This window comes from Eptatretus burgeri, chromosome 13, assembly GCF_056783735.1.
Source record: "Eptatretus burgeri isolate ZD-2024b chromosome 13, Ebu_testis_v1, whole genome shotgun sequence".
Lineage (NCBI taxonomy): Eukaryota > Metazoa > Chordata > Myxini > Myxiniformes > Myxinidae > Eptatretus > Eptatretus burgeri.
In genome coordinates this window covers 25,093,802-25,113,089 of record NC_140973.1, presented here as the reverse complement: position 1 = coordinate 25,113,089, position 19,288 = coordinate 25,093,802, and the positions used below count along the sequence as shown (strand labels likewise).

At 49.6% G+C, this 19,288-nt stretch overlaps 1 protein-coding gene across 1 annotated transcript in view; it reads left to right on the top strand.

Moving 5' to 3' along the window:
- Positions 1-19,288, top strand: part of LOC147014093 (disco-interacting protein 2 homolog C-like) — a 182,965-nt gene that overhangs the window by 35,748 nt on the left and 127,929 nt on the right. The window contains exon 3 of the mRNA XM_085851748.1: positions 14,371-14,439. Within this exon, the coding sequence (XP_085707874.1) occupies positions 14,371-14,439 (69 nt within the window). The remainder of the gene's footprint in view (positions 1-14,370; positions 14,440-19,288) is intronic.

Sequence of the window (19,288 nt, the reverse complement as noted above, 5' to 3'; positions counted from 1 at the left end):
TATGATCCGCATACTGTTTTGTCACAGGTTTTATGCCGGATGCCCTTCCTGACGCAACCCTGGTCGCCTCTTACGACACAGGGATAAGGATTGGGTTTCGCCATGATTCCAGGATGCCCTACACCCTCTCATAGTGCGGCTCAGTACAGAGCTCCTGTCCTCAAGCGATCCTCCAACCCAAGCCTCCGAGTTGCCGGATTACAGGCGCACGCCCGATTATACGTATTCCTAGGTATGTATTAAAATTTAAGGTGTAAGTTATAGTTTTATACTGTTAAGTTTGTGGGGGGGGTGGGGAGGGGGGGGTTAGAGATTACCGGAGAGAAGCATTGTCCGTCCGTGTAGGAGTAGTTGGCCAATCTCGATTTTGTAAGTTGGAACACGTCAGTTTAAGGATTGGCTTGTTAGACTGCACCATACACGGGGTGGTGTGTGGTAATAATAACTAGGGATTATGTTGAAGGAAATTGTGTGTATAAACCTCGATATCAACATCTACCTGTGGTACTGGGAGACGGAGCAAGAGAGGAGGGGTGGGGTGGAGCTATAGATGCCTTCAAGGGACGGAGCCTTGCCTGGGGGGATGAGGTCAAGCGTGGCTGGAGAGGTTCGTGAAGTTCTGAGGAAAACAAATTGTTCGGAGAGCTTTCTCTGAGGAGATCATCTACCTGCCTGCCTCCACCTCTTTTCCTTGTGCATCACTCCGTTTGTTGTCCCTGGATTCTGCTGTGTGCCGTCCCAGCGTGTTCATCTCCCGATCGCCTGCTCGTCAACCAGCAGCTGAGTCTCCCGGTTTTGTCCCTTTCCCATCTGTGATTGAGTCTGGAGTAAGGCGCCTGTGTTTCTTGAGATTAATTGTATTCTCATCTATCTATAATTCCAGCAATGTGTGTGTGGCTGTGTGTGTCTATGTGTGTGTCTATGTGTGTGGCTGTGTGTGTATGTGTGTGTCTGTGACCACTGTTTCTCGACAACCACTGGTCCGATCTAATTGAAACTTGCCAGCTGTATTGCTGGGGACCTGAGGATGTGCCTTTTCAAGGTTTGATATTAATCAGACAAGTGCTTCCCAAGTTATGGCCATTTATTCACCAACCAATGACATGACACGTTGCTGCATAGGCGTGGCTGTGTTGGCCGGTGCGCGGCTGGCCGACGATGACGTCATGGGCCGTGCCGGTTACATGGCAGCGAATGCCATGGCAAGCAAAGACAGGGAGGTAAACTTGATGTTAATTTGGATTTTAATTAACTATGTGTGTGGAAGTGTGGTTGTCGCGAGAACGCGAGAGTGAAGGAAGGGCCTGTGTGGTTGTTGTTTCTGGCTCGCAGTTTGAAAGTTTTTGTTTTTTTTGCTCGTACCACGCACGTACGGGCACCTGAGAATGAAGGAATGGCCTGTGTGGTTGTTGTTTCTGGCACGCGGTCTGAAAGTTTTTTTGTTTGTTTGTTTGTTTGCACGTACGGCCACGCACATATGGGCCCACACCTACGGGTGTGCACTAGTTATATATAATTTTTTAGCAACTGCATTTCTTTCCTTTCCTCCAAACCTGCCATTGTATTCCTTTCGCCGGGTCGGTCTTTTCCTGGTTGTTTGTGTTACGGTAAATAAACCCATTGGATTTCCACGAGCAAAGGTTCCCGTGTCTCTCCTCACAACCGTCAACGTATCGTCCACCATCATTTGGAACATCTCCACAGGAGTTAAAACTGGTTGGTACATCACAGGATTGTAACCTCCCTCCACAATGAGTTCGATGCTAGTTGAGCCATTGACGCTACAATATGTAGAACAGTGCATTTATAGGCACAATTATAGTTATAGCTGGACATTATGCAGTTGTAGGTACAATGACGAATATTAGGCATAATTGTCATTATTCTTCACCCTGCACTGATTGTGCTTTCCCACAGTATCGGGCCTGGATTAACAATAGTGCTTGAGGAGCACAGGCCGGAGGCTCTTCATCTTGGGGAGGCCCTCAAACTTTACCTTTATTTGACTTCACTTTTATTCATCATTTACCAGCAAACCGCCATGCTTGGAAGTACATTATAGCAACTCTAAGTTAGTGATATTTCCTGGAAATTACCATTGCGTTGTTTCGGAATTGTATGAAGAAGTTCTAATATAAAATTTAATTCTGCACATCTGCATGTATCATTGTAGCTCTTTACAGGGGGGGGGGGGCACGTACATCTGCCAATCAATAAATTTGACTTTTATTTGAATTATTTTGGTCAATACCAGGGGCGAGAGGACCCTTTACAGGTTCAGTGCCCAGGGTCTGAGGCTGTCTTAATCTGGCCCTAGTCAGCATGCATCCCTTCCTGGTTTAAAACCCCCATGTCATGTGATGAACCAATGCAAGCCAACCAATACGGAGGTGTAGACTAGGATTCACTACAGGATATCATCCTCCTATCATGTACACTGATGATGATGATGATGATTGATGATTGTTGTTCTTCCATTGTGTGGTTGATTTTGGGGTTATTAATACCTCTCCTGCTGTTATATCCTTAGACTATCAAGACCTTTGTGGAATTCTCTTGATATTATACAAGTACCCTACATGTACCTGCAGTACGATTCACACTTGCACAAGGCACATACAGATAAGAGATGCAGTGTGGCTTTGTCGGATTTTCTGTTTCCCATGGTTGCCCTGCTGTTTTTATTATATCTGTTAATATTCCGAGCATATGTACCTGACAGGTGCTCCTGACCATCCTATAACTGTGGCTGCATTACCGTTAAGCATTTGCTCCTCAGTATTCCATCAAAGTTATAGGATGGTTTATGGTGTTAGGATTCTAACCAATTGTTAGAATGGGGGGCGGTTTGCTTTGATCGACACACGGCATGACAAACAAAACAGCTGCACCTATTGCATACATGTGTAGAAACCGAGCAGGAGCAAATGCAGAGACACAAGCAGGATATCTCATTCACGGATCACCTCCAACAGAGGGCTTGGTCCATTGCCACAAACATCAGTATTCCCGTCGTGAAGGAAGCATTGGATCTGGGGAATGGGTGGGGGAGAGATGCTCCTTTCCTCCGATTCTTGATCCATACCCACTGCCCTTGCATTCCCACTTCATCTCTGTCTCCCCCATCTCTGTCTCCCTCCCCCCTTTCCCACATCTCTGGTCCTCTTCTTCCCCTTCCCATTCTCTGATCCTCTCCTCCCCCTCCTACATCTCTGGTCCCCTACTTTCTCCCACATCTCTGTCCCCGACTTTCTCTCACATCTGCTCCCCCTTCTCCCATATCTCTGGTCCCCCACCCCATTTCTCCCACATCTCTGCATCCCCTTCTCCTACATTTCTGGTCCCACATCTCTTTCCTCCCAACTCACTCGTCCGATCTCATATTGTCAGGTAAGTGTTGGGCGGGAATATTTCAGTGATGAGGTCGAGAGAATAGGGAAAATAAGGATGATGATTCTAATTATCTTCATTCTGAATGCATTGTGAATCACTTGTGAATGCAAAGTTAAAAAACCATGTGCAAAAACATGACATGAGCATTTTGTCCGTCTGCTAATCCCTTTGTCCTCGACTTTCCCCGTACAGACGCTTTTTGGCTTTAGGATCTCATCTTTCTAAGTCCTGATCATGTCCTCCAGCCTCTCACAAAATTTGCTCCATGATTGTTTTTAATGTCGAGTGATGATCGCGCTCTACAGGTCGCATGATGATCACGCTCCACAGGTCGTTTTACGATCCCGCTCTGCAGTTACAGATCGCATGATGGTTATGTGATTTGCAGGTCATGTGATTATCATTCCTGACAGATCGCATGATAGTTATGTGACTTGCAGGTAGTACGATGATCACACTCTGCAGGTGGCATGATAATTGTAGTGTGATTTCCATGTCGTGTGCTGATTGTGCTGGAGAGGTCGCATTATGGTTGCGCGATGATCACACTCTCCAGGTAACATGATTGCATGCTACAGCTTGCATGATGATCACGCTCTAACTGTCCCAAAATGATCAGGTGATGATCACGTGATGATTGTGCTTTAACTGTCCCATAATGGTCACGTGATGTTCGCTTGATGATCACACGAAACAGGTCCTTTTATGATCTCGTGATGATCGTGCTCCACTGGTCAGGGGATTAACGAGCTCCACTGGATTCCTGATGATCGCCCTCTGCGGGTCGTCTGACAATCGCACTCTGCGGGTTGCCCGACGATCGCGTTCTGCGGGTCGCCCAAAGATCACGTTCTGTGGATCGCCCGATGATCATGCTCTGCAGGTAGCCCGACGATCGCGCTCTGCGCGTAGCCCGACGATCGCGCTCTGCGCGTAGCCCGACGATCGCGCTCTGCGGGTCGCCCGACGATCGCGCTCTGCGGGTCGCCCGACGATCGCGCTCTGCGGGTCGCTCGACGATCGCGCTCTGCGGGTCGCCCGACGATCGCGCTCTGCGGGTCGCTCGATGATCGCGCTCTGTGGGTAGCCTGACGATCGCGCTCTGTGGGTAGTCCGACAATCGTGCTCTGCGGGAAGCCCAAAGATCACGTTCTGCGGGAAGCCCAAAGATCACGTTCTGCGATCGCCCGACGATCACGCTCTGCGGGTCGCCCGATGATCGTTCTCTGCGGGTCGCCCGAAGATCGCCCTCTGTGGGTGTCCTGGCGATCGCGCTCTGCGGGTCGCCCGGCGATCGTGCTCTGTGGGTAGCCTGACGATCGCGCTCTGTGGGTAGCCTGACGATCGCGCTCTGTGGGTAGCCCAAAGATCACGTTCTGCGGGAAGCCCAAAGATCACGTTCTGCGATCGCCTGACGATCATTCTCTGTGGGTCGCCCGAAGATCGCGCTCTACTGGTCGCCCGATGGTCGCGCTCTGCGGGTAGCCAGATGATCGTGCTCTACGGGTTGCCCGACGATCGCGCTCTGCAGGTAGCCCGACGGTCGCGCTCTGCGGGTAGCCCGACGATCGCGCTCTGCGGGTAGCCCGACGATCGCGCTCTGCGGGTAGCCCGACGATCGCGCGCTACTGGTCGCCCGACAGTCGCGCTCTGCAGGTAGCCCGACGATCGCGCTTTGCGGGTAGCCCGACAATCGCGCTCTGCTGGAAGCCCGACGATCGCGCTCTGCGGGTAGCCCGACGATCGCGCTCTGCGGGTAGCCCGACGATCGCGCTCTGCGGGTAGCCCGACGATCGCACTCTGCGGGTAGCCCGACGATCGCGCTCTGCGGGTAGCCCGACGATCGCGCTCTGCGGGTAGCCCGACGATCGCGCTCTGCGGGTAGCCCGACGATCGTGCTCTGCGGGTAGCCCGCCGATCGCGCTCTGCGGGTAGCCCGCCGATCGCGCTCTGCGGGTAGCCCGACGATCGCGCTCTGCGGGTAGCCCGACGATCGCGCTCTGCGGGTAGCCCGACGATCGCGCTCTGCGGGTAGCCCGACGATCGCGCTCTGCGGGTAGCCCGACGATCGCGCTCTGCGGGTAGCCCGACGATCGCGCTCTGCGGGTAGCCCGACGATCGCGCTCTGCGGATAGCCCGATGATCGCGCGCTGCTGGTCGCCCGACGGTCGCGCTCTGCGGGTAGCCCGACGATCGCGCTCAGCGGGTAGCCCGACGATCGCGCTCAGCGGGTAGCCCGACGATCGCGCTCTGCGGGTAGCCCGACGATCGCGCTCTGCGGGTAGCCCGACGATCGCGCTCTGCGGGTAGCCCGACGATCGCGCTCTGCGGGTAGCCCGACGATCGCGCTCTGCGGGTAGCCCGACGATCGCGCTCTGCGGGTAGCCCGACGATCGCGCGCTGCTGGTCGCCCGACGGTCACGCTCTGCGGGTAGCCCGACGATCGCGCTCTGCGGGTAGCCCGACGATCGCGCTCAGCGGGTAGCCCGACGATCGCGCTCAGCGGGTAGCCCGACGATCGCGCTCTGCGGGTAGCCCGCCGATCGCGCTCTGCGGGTAGCCCGACGATCGCGCTCTGCGGGTAGCCCGACGATCGCGCTCTGCGGGTAGCCCGACGATCGCGCTCTGCGGGTAGCCCGTCGATCGCGCTCTGCGGGTAGCCCGACGATCGCGCTCTGCGGGTAGCCCGACGATCGCGCTCTGCGGGTAGCCCGACGATCGCGCTCTGCGGGTAGCCCGACGATCGCGCTCTGCGGATAGCCCGACGATCGCGCGCTGCTGGTCGCCCGACGGTCGCGCTCTGCGGGTAGCCCGACGATCGCGCTCAGCGGGTAGCCCGACGATCGCGCTCAGCGGGTAGCCCGACGATCACGCTCTGCGGGTAGCCCGACGATCGCGCTCTGCGGGTAGCCCGACGATCGCGCTCTGCGGGTAGCCCGACGATCGCGCTCTGCGGGTAGCCCGACGATCGCGCTCTGCGGGTAGCCCGACGATCGCGCTCTGCGGGTCGCCCAACGATCGCGCTCTGCGGGTCGCCCGAAGATCCCACTCTGCGGGTAGCCCGACGATCGCGCTCTGCGGGTAGCCCGACGATCGCGCTCTGCAGGGAGCCCGACGATCACGCTCTGCGGGTCGCCCGACCATCGCGCTCTGCGGGTCGCCTGAGCATCGTGCTCTGCGTGTCGTCCGACCATCGCGCTCTGCGGGTAGCCCGACCATCGCGCTCTGCGGGTCGCCCGACCATCGCGCTCTGCGGGTCGCCCGACCATCGCGCTCTGCGGGTCGCCCGACCATCGCGCTCTGCGGGTCGCCTGAGCATCGTGCTCTGCCTGTCGTCCGACAATCGCGCTCTGCGGGTAGCCCGACCATCGCGCTCTGCGGGTCGCCCGACCATCGCGTTCAGCGGGTAGCCCGACCATCGCGCTCTGCAGGTCGCCCGACCATCGCGCTCTGCGGGTCGCCCGACCATCGCGCTCTGCGGGTAGCCCGACGATCGCGCTCTGCGGGTAGCCCGACGATCGCGCTCTGCGGGTAGCCCGACGATCGCGCTCTGCGGGTAGCCCGACGATCGCGCTCTGCGGGTCGCCCAACGATCGCGCTCTGCGGGTCGCCCGAAGATCCCACTCTGCGGGTAGCCCGACGATCGCGCTCTGCGGGTAGCCCGACGATCGCGCTCTGCAGGGAGCCCGACGATCGCGCTCTGCGGGTCGCCCGACCATCGCGCTCTGCGGGTCGCCTGAGCATCGTGCTCTGCGTGTCGTCCGACCATCGCGCTCTGCGGGTAGCCCGACCATCGCGCTCTGCGGGTCGCCCGACCATCGCGCTCTGCGGGTCGCCCGACCATCGCGCTCTGCGGGTCGCCCGAGCATCGTGCTCTGCCTGTCGTCCGACAATCGCGCTCTGCGGGTAGCCCGACCATCGAGCTCTGCGGGTCGCCTGACCATCGCGCTCTGCGGGTCGCCCGACCATCGCGTTCAGCGGGTAGCCCGACCATCGCGCTCTGCAGGTCGCCCGACCATCGCGCTCTGCGGGTAGCCCGACCATCGCGCTCTGCGGGTCGCCCGACCATCGCGCTCTGCGGTTGCCCGATGATCATGTCAACTTGGGCAATAAGACATCCATAGTTCACCATCTGATAAGCTGATGATCATTTTGAAATGTCATGTTCTTGATAAAACTCTATTTTGTTCTCAAGGCGAGCAAGTTGGATCAAAACACGTGTCTAAAAGTGAAAAAAAAGTTTTGTTTTTTAAAATTACCTTGACAATACTCATGTCTCTACTTGACAATAATTATTATCACATCAATTTCACATGCCTTCTTTGCCTGCAATAGACAGTTATGTGTTTGGAGGTTATCTTTTTATTACACATGAATGGTGTGGGGTTTTAAGAAATGAAGCTTCAGAATAGAGATCATTTGAAATTAATTTTGTATAATGGAGATGATGAGGGTAGCTGAAGGAGTGTGGATAGTCGTTTGGAAATGGAGGGGTTTCGAGGGAAGGAGAGAAGGATGATGTGTTGTTCATCTGTTGGTGTTGGAGTTTAAAACTCTGCCATATTTGAGTCTATAAAAACATAAATACATGGCCTTTTGTGGCAAGCAGTGCAATGGGAGATCACATGCCAACATCCAGCCTCGGCTGGGATGGTACCATTCTCCTGGGTTTGAGCTGCAACGTCAGGGTTGCTGCAACAAGCCTGTCGTTAGTATTGAGGAACTGAGCACTCCTGTAGACCCTGCATGATGTGTTGTTTATGTGTTGTTCATCTGTTGTGGTGGAGTTTAAAACGCTGCCATATTTGAGTCTATAAAAACATAAATACATGGCCTTTTGTGGCAAGCAGTGGAATGGGAGGAACTTTTGAATGAAGTTGGTGAATGTGAATGTGAATGAGGATCAACGAGATGAAAAAGTATTATTGAAACGAGTGTATTTTTACACAAAGAGACTGAATCAGCAGTTTTGGAACTGTATGAAATCCAGACAAAGTTAACACCTTCCCACCAAGATCGACAAACAAAATATATAAATGTACAAAACTTGTGGTGATCGACATGTATTGGAGTGGTGCTTAAGCTGTGTGCAGAGCTTGTGGTAATAGACATGTATTGGAGTGGTGGTGATGGTTATACTTGGTGCAGAGCTTGTTGTGGTGATAGATGTGTATTAAAGTGCTGATGATACTATTGTCAGGTCAGGTCAGGCCAGATCAGATCTATGACTTGCTACACGTACCACTTAAATCTGTACGAACCTATTTCATGGTCGGGTTGTCAGTGACAAAATCATCTCCCCCACCAAATTTCCTTGTGAGGAGGGTGTATGGATATGGATACCCAGCAGGAGTAAAAGTGAAACCTATCAAAGGGTGGAGATCATTGTCAGTCAGCAGCCATCCGTACCTGGTGCCCAAATGTCTCAGGATGTCATCCTGCAGTTGTTTTACCTTTTCCTAGGAGATTGGTGGCAGGATTTGCACTCCAGCCACCATAAAACACTTCATTCCACAAAAATGCGAATAAAATTGAAAAACCATTCTGTGGGAGTACCTCCTCTGCAGCTGACCTTTGCAGGGCAGCTCACTGCATGAAGGGATTGGGGCAATGCCTTTGGGACCCCCATTCTTTGATGATAGGAGGACAAGCACAGGGTTACCTTCCTGGGTCGCGTTGTAATGTTGTGGGTCAGGGTGGTGCTGAGGTGTTGTCCACCAGACGGCGGACTCTTTGGGTTAACCTGAGGCGGTCCCTTCGGTTGGGTGCCTGGAATGTCCTATCCCGAAGAGAGGATGATCACCTGTCTCTGTTATCATCTGAGCTCAAGCGTTTGGACATCGATATTGCAGCACTGTCTGAGGTTCGGAAACCGGATAGTGGTGAGACCATGGCGGGTAGTTACATATACTACTGATCTGATCGCTCTGATGGTTACCACGCCCAAGGAGTTGCTGTAGCTGTGTCCAGTAAGCTGTCTCCCATGATAATTGAGGTAACACCAGTCAACAAGCTTAGGATGAGACTGAGTATTCTTCACTCCATGGGTGTCATTTCCATGGTGTCTGTATCTGCTCCGACTGAGGCGAGTGATCTCACTGTGAAGGAGATATTCTATGCCATGCTCGAGTCTGTGGTTGGACAGTGCGCCAGGCGAAGTACTCCTCTAATCTTTTGGAGTTTCAATGCATCGACTGGCATTGATAGGGATGGTTGTGAGATGTGTTGGTCCCCATTTGTCAAACTGTGAACCAGAATAACACGAAGTTCCTTGACTTTGCAAGAAGTCATGGACTTAGAGTGGCTGGTTTATTCTTTCAGCACCCACAGGCCCATTGCTCGACTTTGTAGTCAAACACTGGTGGCTTGGCAAAGGAGATTGACCATGTGCCTGTTGATGGGCACTGGCAGATAATTCAGAAATGCAGGGTCTACAGGAGTGCTCAGTTCCTCAATACCAACGTCAGGCTTGTGGTAACAACCCTGACGTTGCAGCTCAAACCCAGGATTATAGTACCATCCCAGCCGAGGCTGGATGTTGGCAAGCTCAATGATGAGAGGGTAGATGAGTTTGTGGACAGACTGAGTGGCTATTTGGGGGTGTGAGTGTTTTGGGGAATTGTGAAGAGATGTGGAGCACCTTCAAGATTACCATCCTTGATGTTCCTGGTGGATATCTTGGAACCCACGTTCAGGTGAAGAATATCTTTGTCTCCCAAGGGACACTGGATACCATTGACCTGAGCCACAGGCTCAGGCTTAATGGCAGAGCAAAGCTGTTCTGGGAGTTGAGGTGTAAAACTGTATGTGCACTGAGGGTGGAGAAGGAGGCCTATGTGCGAGGAATCTGTGAAGGGGTGTGACATCACCTGTGGTCTTGCTCGCAAAGGAATTTGTGCATTGTGTTCCTCCAAGCCCATCACACAGTGTATTGCAGTTAGAGTGGAGGGTGGTGAGCTCTTGACACAGGAGTCTGTAGTGAAGGCCCGCTGGGCAAGTTACTTTGAGCGGCTGTACCAGGCTGATCCACCAGCTATTAAGTTGGACTTCAGGGGTGTAACAATCCCTATAGCTGACCTAATCAAATGTGAACCACCTTCATTAGTGGAAGCTCCGGTGAACCAGTTGAAAGGCGGTAAAGCTCCCTGGGATCTGTGGCATCTACGCTGACCTTCTCAAGGCTGGTGAAAATGCTGTACTTGCCATTGCATGCAGTTCTGTGCTCTGCCTGGAACACAGGCATCATCTCAACTGACTGGAAGAGGGGCCTTGTTGTCCCTCGCTGGAAAGGGAAGGGTGATCGCCAAGACTGCAACAACTGCCGAGGGGTGACGCTGCTCTCAGTGCCAGGCAAGATCTTTGCTCAGAGAATTCTTGATAGGGTTCGCCATCATCTGCTTGAGCACCAGCGTCCAGAGCAGTCAGGCCTTACACTAAAGACGTCACCGATTGACCGTATCCTTGCTCTTTGGGTCCTCACTGAATGCAGACCAGAGTTTCGGCAGGGGCTGCTCTCAGCCTATGTTGATCTCCCCAAAGCATTTTATTCAGTGAATCCGGATGCCCTCTTGAAGATTCTTGGTCTTTGTAGTGCGCCACCAAAATGGATCAATATTATTTCAGAACTATACACTGGTACTGAGAGTACTGTCAGGTGTGGTGGTTCCATCTTCAACTTATTTCCAGTTGTTATTAGAGTTCATCGGGTGTGTGCTGGCTCCCACACTTTTCAGTGCTTGCGTGGACTTGATTCTGGGGAGGATGTCGGAGAGATCAAGCTGCAGTGCATCTTTTGGGAACATCAAGATATCTGACCTTGATTTCACAGATGATAGTCATCTTTGCAGAGACACTGGATGTCTTTATGGGGACCCTCGAGGTGCTAAATGAGGAGTCTGAGCTGCTGGGATTATGGGTTTCCTTGGTCAAAAATAAGATCCAGGCTTTCACTGACATTTTGGATGCTGTTATCTTGTCTGTACCTGCTTGTGATGAGGATGTTGAGGTCATGGAGACATTCACTTACCTTGGGAGTGATATTCATGTCTCTGCATATTGTAAGCCACAGGTCGATAGACGTCTTGGTCAGGCCTGAGGAGTCATTGGTCATGGGGTGCGGCCCTGTCGGTACTGATGCAGTCAGAGTCTTTAAGTCCTTGGTCCTTCCAGTCTTGCTCTATAGATGTGGAACTTGGACCAAGGATTTGAGATGGAGACTTAACTCCTTCACCTCCACATCTCTTTGGAGAATCCTTGGCTGACGCTTGTCAGACTTTGTGTCCAACAAGTGGTTGCTGAGAGAAACTCACGTGAGATTTGTTACCTCTATAGTCTGTGAGCATTAGCTGCAGCTGTTTGGACATGTGGTTCACTTTGCTGATCCTTCTCACCACATTCTCTCAGTGAGTGAGTGTCGTGGGTGGAGGAGGCCAACTGGCCGACCATGTACATCGTGGTTGCAGCAGGTTGATTGGTATCTCAAGGAAATGAGGATGGGCCAGGCATCTGCCTGGGGGATGGCCAGACTGAGGCCCCTGGAGGACCGGTGGAAAGTGGTTGCAGTGATGCGCTCCTCTGGCGCATACTCCCATTCCAGACCTGACCTGATTATACTAGTTAGATTGGTGGTTAAACTTGGTGCAGAGCTTGTTGTGGTGATACATGTATTAGAGTGGTGGTTGGACAATGAGTGGAGCTTGTTGAGGTGATAGACATGCATTAGAGTGGTGGTTATACCAGGTGCAGAGCTTGTTGTGGTGATAGACATGTGTTAGAGTGGTGGTTATCCGCTGTCCTTTTCCCCTTCTCATCATTGTCTGCCCCCTGCCCCCCCCACCCGCCGTCCTTTCACCCCACACCTCCTTCCACCTGCCGTCCTCTCCCCCACCCTCCCTCCTCCCCCCACCATCCCTTCCATCTGCTGTCCTCCCCCATTCCTGTTACCTGCCGTCTCCCCCTCTCCATCCGCCAGCCTCTCGCCCCTCCCAATCACCCACTGGCCTTTCCATCTGCACCCACCCCCCCCCACAATCTGTCACCCTCCGTTATCCACAGTCCACCTGGCTATTTTGTAACGAGGGTCTATTCACAATCCACATTCAGATACTTTTCATTCCTCCTTGGCATATCCGTTTCTCCTTGGCATATCCGTTTCTCCTTGGCATTCCTAATTTGTTTTCCAAAATGAAAGTAAAGTATTACATTTTGTTTCCATTTTACATGTCTTGCATTATGGAACAGTATATATATATATATATATATATATATATATATATATATATATATATATATATATATATATATATATATATATATATATATATATATATATATATATATATTAGGGTGGTCCAGAAAAATTAATGAACACATTTCCTCTCTCCACAAGGCTATTTTTATGCTTTCATATATAACTAAAGAGCACACACAATTTTTCTTCAAGAAAACAATATTTAGGGGTCACCCCATTTTATTCCGAAATCAGGGGTTCCACATGTGATATGATACAAATGTTTGTAACGTAACAATTTATGATTGTACTGCTGCCTTAGTTGGAGTCGGGATCATCTTGTGGTGGTTTGATACCAGTCTAAGCAGGAATTGTCCTCATCATTGGTTAATGTTTCATTATATTTTTGAATTAGGCTGATGCCCCGTTCCGCAGTGTCATTTACTACTTTGAGCTGAGAGGACCGAGCCCGTAGGTCATTGTACAATGGATCATCTGTCCACTGACCAGGAGGTTTCTTCCAGAATGTTTGAGAGGTTGCTATTCCACCTTCTATCAGAGCATCAAAGAAGGAACTGGTCCTTTTTGTCACAAGGTCCTCCAACTTGAGGTGTTCCCATTTATCCTTGATCTGTAGCCGCCGAGGACAGTCAGGTAACTGTGGATGCTGTAGGTTCTGGACCATCTTTTCCTTTGTTAGGGTTAGGGTTAGTTTTCCTAACAGTGCGATTCAAAGAGTTCCCTGTGATCATGAGGCAAAACGTGTAACTATTTGGCAACCATATATACATTTTTAATGTATATATATTCTAGGGACATGCTTGGGGTGACCTCTAAATATCCACAAATCGAGCTCAAATTCCACACATGTGTAAGTTAACCCGAGTGGACAAAAATAAGGTTTGTGGAGAAATAATTTGACCAACATCATTTTTTACTGTCACAGTTTGGACCACCGTAATATATATATATATATATATATATATATATATATATATATATATATATATATATATATATATATATATATATATATATATATATATATATATATATATCTTCTTCTTCTCCTTTCGGCTGCTCCCGTTAGGGGTCGCCACAGCGGATCATCCGATCCGCATAGTGATTTGGCATATGTTTTACGCCGGATGCCCTTCCTGACGCAACCCTGGTCGCCTCTTACGACACAGGGATATGGTACACCTATTTTAACCGGGGTATACACCGGCCCAGTATACTGGTACTCATTTCGCCGACCTCGGAAGGATGACAGGCTGAGTCAACCCCCTGGTGTATTAATTCAGTGGCCCAACGGGGCTTGAACTCAGGACCTTTTGGATCCCAAGCCGCTGCCCTAACCACTGCGCCAACACACCAGGCTTGTATATATACACATATATATATATATATATATATATATATATATATATATATATATATATATATATATATATATAGATGGAGAAGTTTTTTATGTATTGAAGAATTATATATATATATATATATATATATATATATATATATATATATATATATATATATATATATATATATATATATATATATATATATATATATATATATATACACAAACTTATCTTGTTTCCAATGACGTTTTATTGGTCTCCAATGCAATCCGATTGACTTTTTCATTGTTATTGAGAATCAGAATGCCTTTATGTATGTGTGTATGATGAGTAGTGCTATCCAGTCATGTGTAAGCTCATCTTGTCCTGTGCTGTCTCAAGGTGATCTGACCCGCCAAGGCTTTGAGAAGAAACGGTTTCGTCTGCTGTCACCGTATATAGCACTTGTTGGTATGTCAAAAATTGTCTTTTCATCTTTTGCTTTAAAATTCCGAACAGCCCTTAAAATAAAATTCTGTCCATTTGTAAGGTATTTTATCCAGATGTAATTGATGTGCGATGTTCGCTTCACTGCACTTCTCGGCTGTACCACAGGTGATGAACGTCACCGCTGGTGGTCACTAGACAACTAGCTTGCTGTTTGTTAATCGCAAAAGTTCAGTTTCTTATCTTCTGTCTATCAGTGAACATTTGTCAAAGCATCTACTGTGTTTGTCAACATGAGACTTCACGGCTGTTTTTTTATTTTTTAAATATGGATATTTAGACTCGTAACAAGGGGCAAAGGGTCAATAGGCACAAACCAGGTGAAGGGAAAACAATGGGACAGGGCATATGAATGACTCACAGCACAAGGGGAGGAATTGGGAATGAAGGGTGTTCTCAGTAGGTGTAGTAAGGGCTCTCGGTTGGTGTGGTAAAGGGCATCAGCAGGTGGAGTAAAGGTGAGAGGTAGAAATGGGAGAGACCACAAGGTATTTTCGGCTGTGGACTTAAGACTCTGGAGGGAATAGCTGAAGACAACCCTCAGGAAAACCATTCAAAAGGCGAACCAAACCTACTTGTAACTCCATTATTCTCGGTGACTCTGACAGAGAGATGCACATTTTATTTTTGGTTCATCGTTTAATCTGCAAAAAACATTTTGTATTAACTTGCTTAGATGTAAAGGGAGAAATCACACTTTTACGAGCAAAAGCTCTGACTTGTAAAAGCCCACTGCCCCTCAGGGTTCACACAACCTGTTCTTATTTATGCTTTGCACTAACCCAAACATCTCAACATTTGTTTCCCTAAAGGAAAAATCTTTTACGCTTTTTCTCCTCTTTCTTATCCAGAAATCGTTGTTCGTACAAACGTTGTATGATTCCAGTATCTATATGCAATATATTGTTGTGGTTACCAAATTCGCAAACCACCATTCAGGTCCCTTAGGTGAGGTATCTCGGTAAGTGCATGTGTAGTTAGGCCCAAACCCGTTGTCTAGTGGGAATACATGTCATATATGCGTGCTGCGACTCTTCAGGATAGCCGTTTTTCTTTTACTATCTTTATTTTGGACCAACCGCCATGATTACCACCACAAGCACAACATCAACCACCAACCACAACGCCGCTTCACCACAACCGCCACGACCTTCACGTCACACCTCGCAACCGTAGCATCGCCACCGTTCTTGCCCCGCTGTGGGTACCGGTGTTGGACTCGTGCAGGGCGCGCGTCGAACAGCGTGTACAAAATCACGGATTTTATGCTTCAAAAACGGATCAAAAACGACACACGCCCACTTTTTGCCGTCCAATCGGTGAGCGAGGGGCAAATTGGCCCCACCCCCAGGGCGATCGATATATGCAAATTTATGGATCAAAAAGCCTTCACGCCCACTTTTTCTCGGGCCAATGGGGAGCGAGGTGAAAGGTCGAAGGGAGGGGGTCAAAGATGAGAGGGCGAAGTTACGGGGCGGATGAAAGGACCGTGTTCATCAGTCCAGGAGAGTCCAGAGTCGAGAGTCGGGGAGTAGGAGAGTAGGAGAGTCCAGAGGCGGAGAGTAGGAGAGTCGGAAACAGAGAGTCAAGACTTCGCGGGCGGTGGAGCTGGTCGTCGTGTGCGTTGGAGTCGGAACGGAGGGGACGGAGCTGTGGAGAGGCGGCGAGGGCAGGCGAGGGGGTGCTCGCGTCGTGCAGGGAGCTGCACCCCAGGGAGGCCTACAGCGCGACCTGGCCGAGGTGGAGACGCTCGTTGCGGGGCAATAAAAATCCTCTATACCCCGAGCATCAGCAACCCCCTCCTGTTTCCCCCCGCGCTGAGATAGTGCGACCAAGGGGGCCCCTTTCCCACCCCCTACCAGACACTGCCCGCGAGGCCCGCGGAGTTGAGGCACCATCGCCGCTCCGCGTCTCATCACCAGACGGGTAGGCCCGACCCGGTCTCGGCCTCAGGCCCGCCTCATCCTTGAGGGTATTCTTTTCCTTGGTTTTGGGTATGTGTTGTCGGCGCCGTCTGTGAAGTAAAATTGTATAAGTGTTGCCGTGTGCTCGGTAGTCGGATAGCTCTGCATTGTGTCTTCGCTTTTACATTTGCTTTTTGTGTAAATTGAATTGTGTTTTTCTTTTCTGTGTGCATTTGGTGGAATTGTATATGTGTGCTTTCCGTTCGTCGCGAATAAATGTGCTTTGTGTTGAACTGTTTCCCGCTTCGCTTCGTCATTTCTTTCATTGAATCCTCATCTTGCTTCACGTAAAGGGTTGGTAGTGGGCTGAATATGCCCGATAATTAATCGAACCGTCGAGGTCGACGAATAACACCGCTCGGTTATCCCGATAGTACGGAACGGGTCGCTTAAGTGGCCCGTGTCCGAAGTCCACCTGCGGCGAGGTGCGATCACCCGGTCTACCCTCCGCGTGGGTACTTAGGTAGGTCGAATTTGGCGAGCAACCCTATCCCACGCGGGGGCTGATTGGCTCGATCGCGGTGAGACCGAAAGGTCCACCCGTGACTGGTTCCCGGCGTTAGTCCGAGAGGGTCACGACTGGATTGTCCGTCCGGTGGGCGACGTGCCGCGATTCGAGTTACGTGGCCGTCAGCACGCCGGCGGGCGCGAATCCGCAACAATATCAATATATCCGCAATATATATTTACATATATATATATATATATATATATATATATATATTTATATTTATATATATATACATATATTTTTATTTATTTATATATACATATAAATATATATGTTTAATATGTATATATATATATATATATGTTTAATATGTATATATATATATATATATATATATATATATATATATATATATATATATATATATATATATATATATATATATATATATATATATATATATATATATACAGGATATATCTTTTCTTTGTTTTTATTTTATTAAATATATAAAGTAGTGGTGTATCTTTGTTTGTCCTCTTATAACTCGATAACTACGCATCACAGAACAAAACTAAAGGCATATTCGGAATCGGCACTTCTCAGAGGTACGACAGCACACCTTAGATGTTAAAAAAAACCCCCAAAAAATTCGGCGATTTTATTTTATTTTTTTTTTTTGGCCGTTTCCAGTTTTTCTGCCGCAATTGATTGATTTTCCACGTCACGATTTATTCACAACCTGATCAAAATAAGACAAAGACAGACCAGTGAACGTTTACAAAGTTTCTGATCAAAATTTGATTTTCTGATTTTAGATGCCCTGAAAAAGGAAGAGCTCCATTGGTCCCAAGGCAGCTGCAGCTAAACAAAAACACACTAAGAGACAACAGGAGACTGAAGAGGAGTGATCAGCCAGGTTCAATGAACAGGCACAGTGGCAACAACAGCGGCGAGCAAATGAGACCGAGGAAGAGTGTGATGCAAGACTTGAGGCAATGCGTCACCGCACTGCAGAAGCACGAGCACTGGCCCAGGCACAAGAGCACAACAATGCCAGCAGGGTGGCATTCACGTATGACCCGGCTGACCCAACAACTCATGCAGATATCGGCTGAATGGACCAAGTCTTCACCCGATGCTCTGCTTACAAGTTCAAGGGAGAGACCAAGGGTGTGTGCTGTAGCGATGGCAAGGTCGTCCTTGAGCCCTCTCCTGCCCTTCCTCCCTTGCTGAAGGAACTTCTCTCAGGCAAAGGTCCCCTCAGCAAGCACTTCCTTGACAACATTCGGACATATAATGGCAGCTTTGCGATGACTAGCTTCAGGCACAAGGAAGCTGAAGTCCAGGGCTGGAACGCGAGCTTCTGGTTCCAAGGTCAAGTGTTCCACCGCATTAGCAGCTTGCTCCTGCCTGAAGAGGGCCAGCCAAAGTTCCTACAGGTCTACTTCCTGGACTCACACGCCAAGGAGCTGACTGCCAGGAACCACAGCGACCTCAAACCACACATCCTTGAGATGCTCATAAAGTGGTTTCATGAGAATAACCATCTGGTCCGTGAGCTCAAGACTGCAGAGATTTACTTGCAGAAGGAGGCAACTCTGAAGAGCACCAGATCATAATCATAGAGAACAAGCGACCACAAGGAGAGCACACATGCCACTACAATGCCAAGTCTGCACCAGAAATCGCCATCCTAATGGACAATGAGCCAACAGAACCCAGAGACATTGTCCTCAGAATTCACGATGGGGGCACTTAAAAAGATCAGTGAGCTGCATGCATCTTATGATGCACTCCAGTATCCCATAGTGTTCCCATATGGAACAGATGGCTCCAGCATCCTCTGGTGGCCAGGACTGCTACTGGACAGGATGGCAGAAAACTCGCACAGCTCCAGTACTACAGTTACCACATCATGGTGAGAGAGGGCAACCACATACTGCACATGTGACGACTCTCAGCAGTTTCTGGTCGATGTCTACTGCAAGATCGAGACAGAGCGACTGGGCTTTATCCGCCGGGAGCAAAATAACTTGCTTGCTGATAACTATGACAACCTCCGAGACAGCCTCATGAGCACTAATGACGAACGCTGATAACGACAAAGAAATGTGAAGTGTCCAAATTAAATGTGATATATATTAAGCACCACAATTTACCCCTTTCTTATTCCTACTTTTTTCCCTGAGCAACGCCGGGTACTCCAGCTGATATATATATATATACATATATATATATATATATATATATATATATATATATATATATATATATAGTTGTGGTTTCCACCCGTTCCGGCGTGCGGGCGACCGCTTCTAGCCAATGGTGGCCGCTCTCGCCCACCGAACGGACAAACCTTGTCGCAGCTTTCGGATCAACGCCAAAATCCAACTAC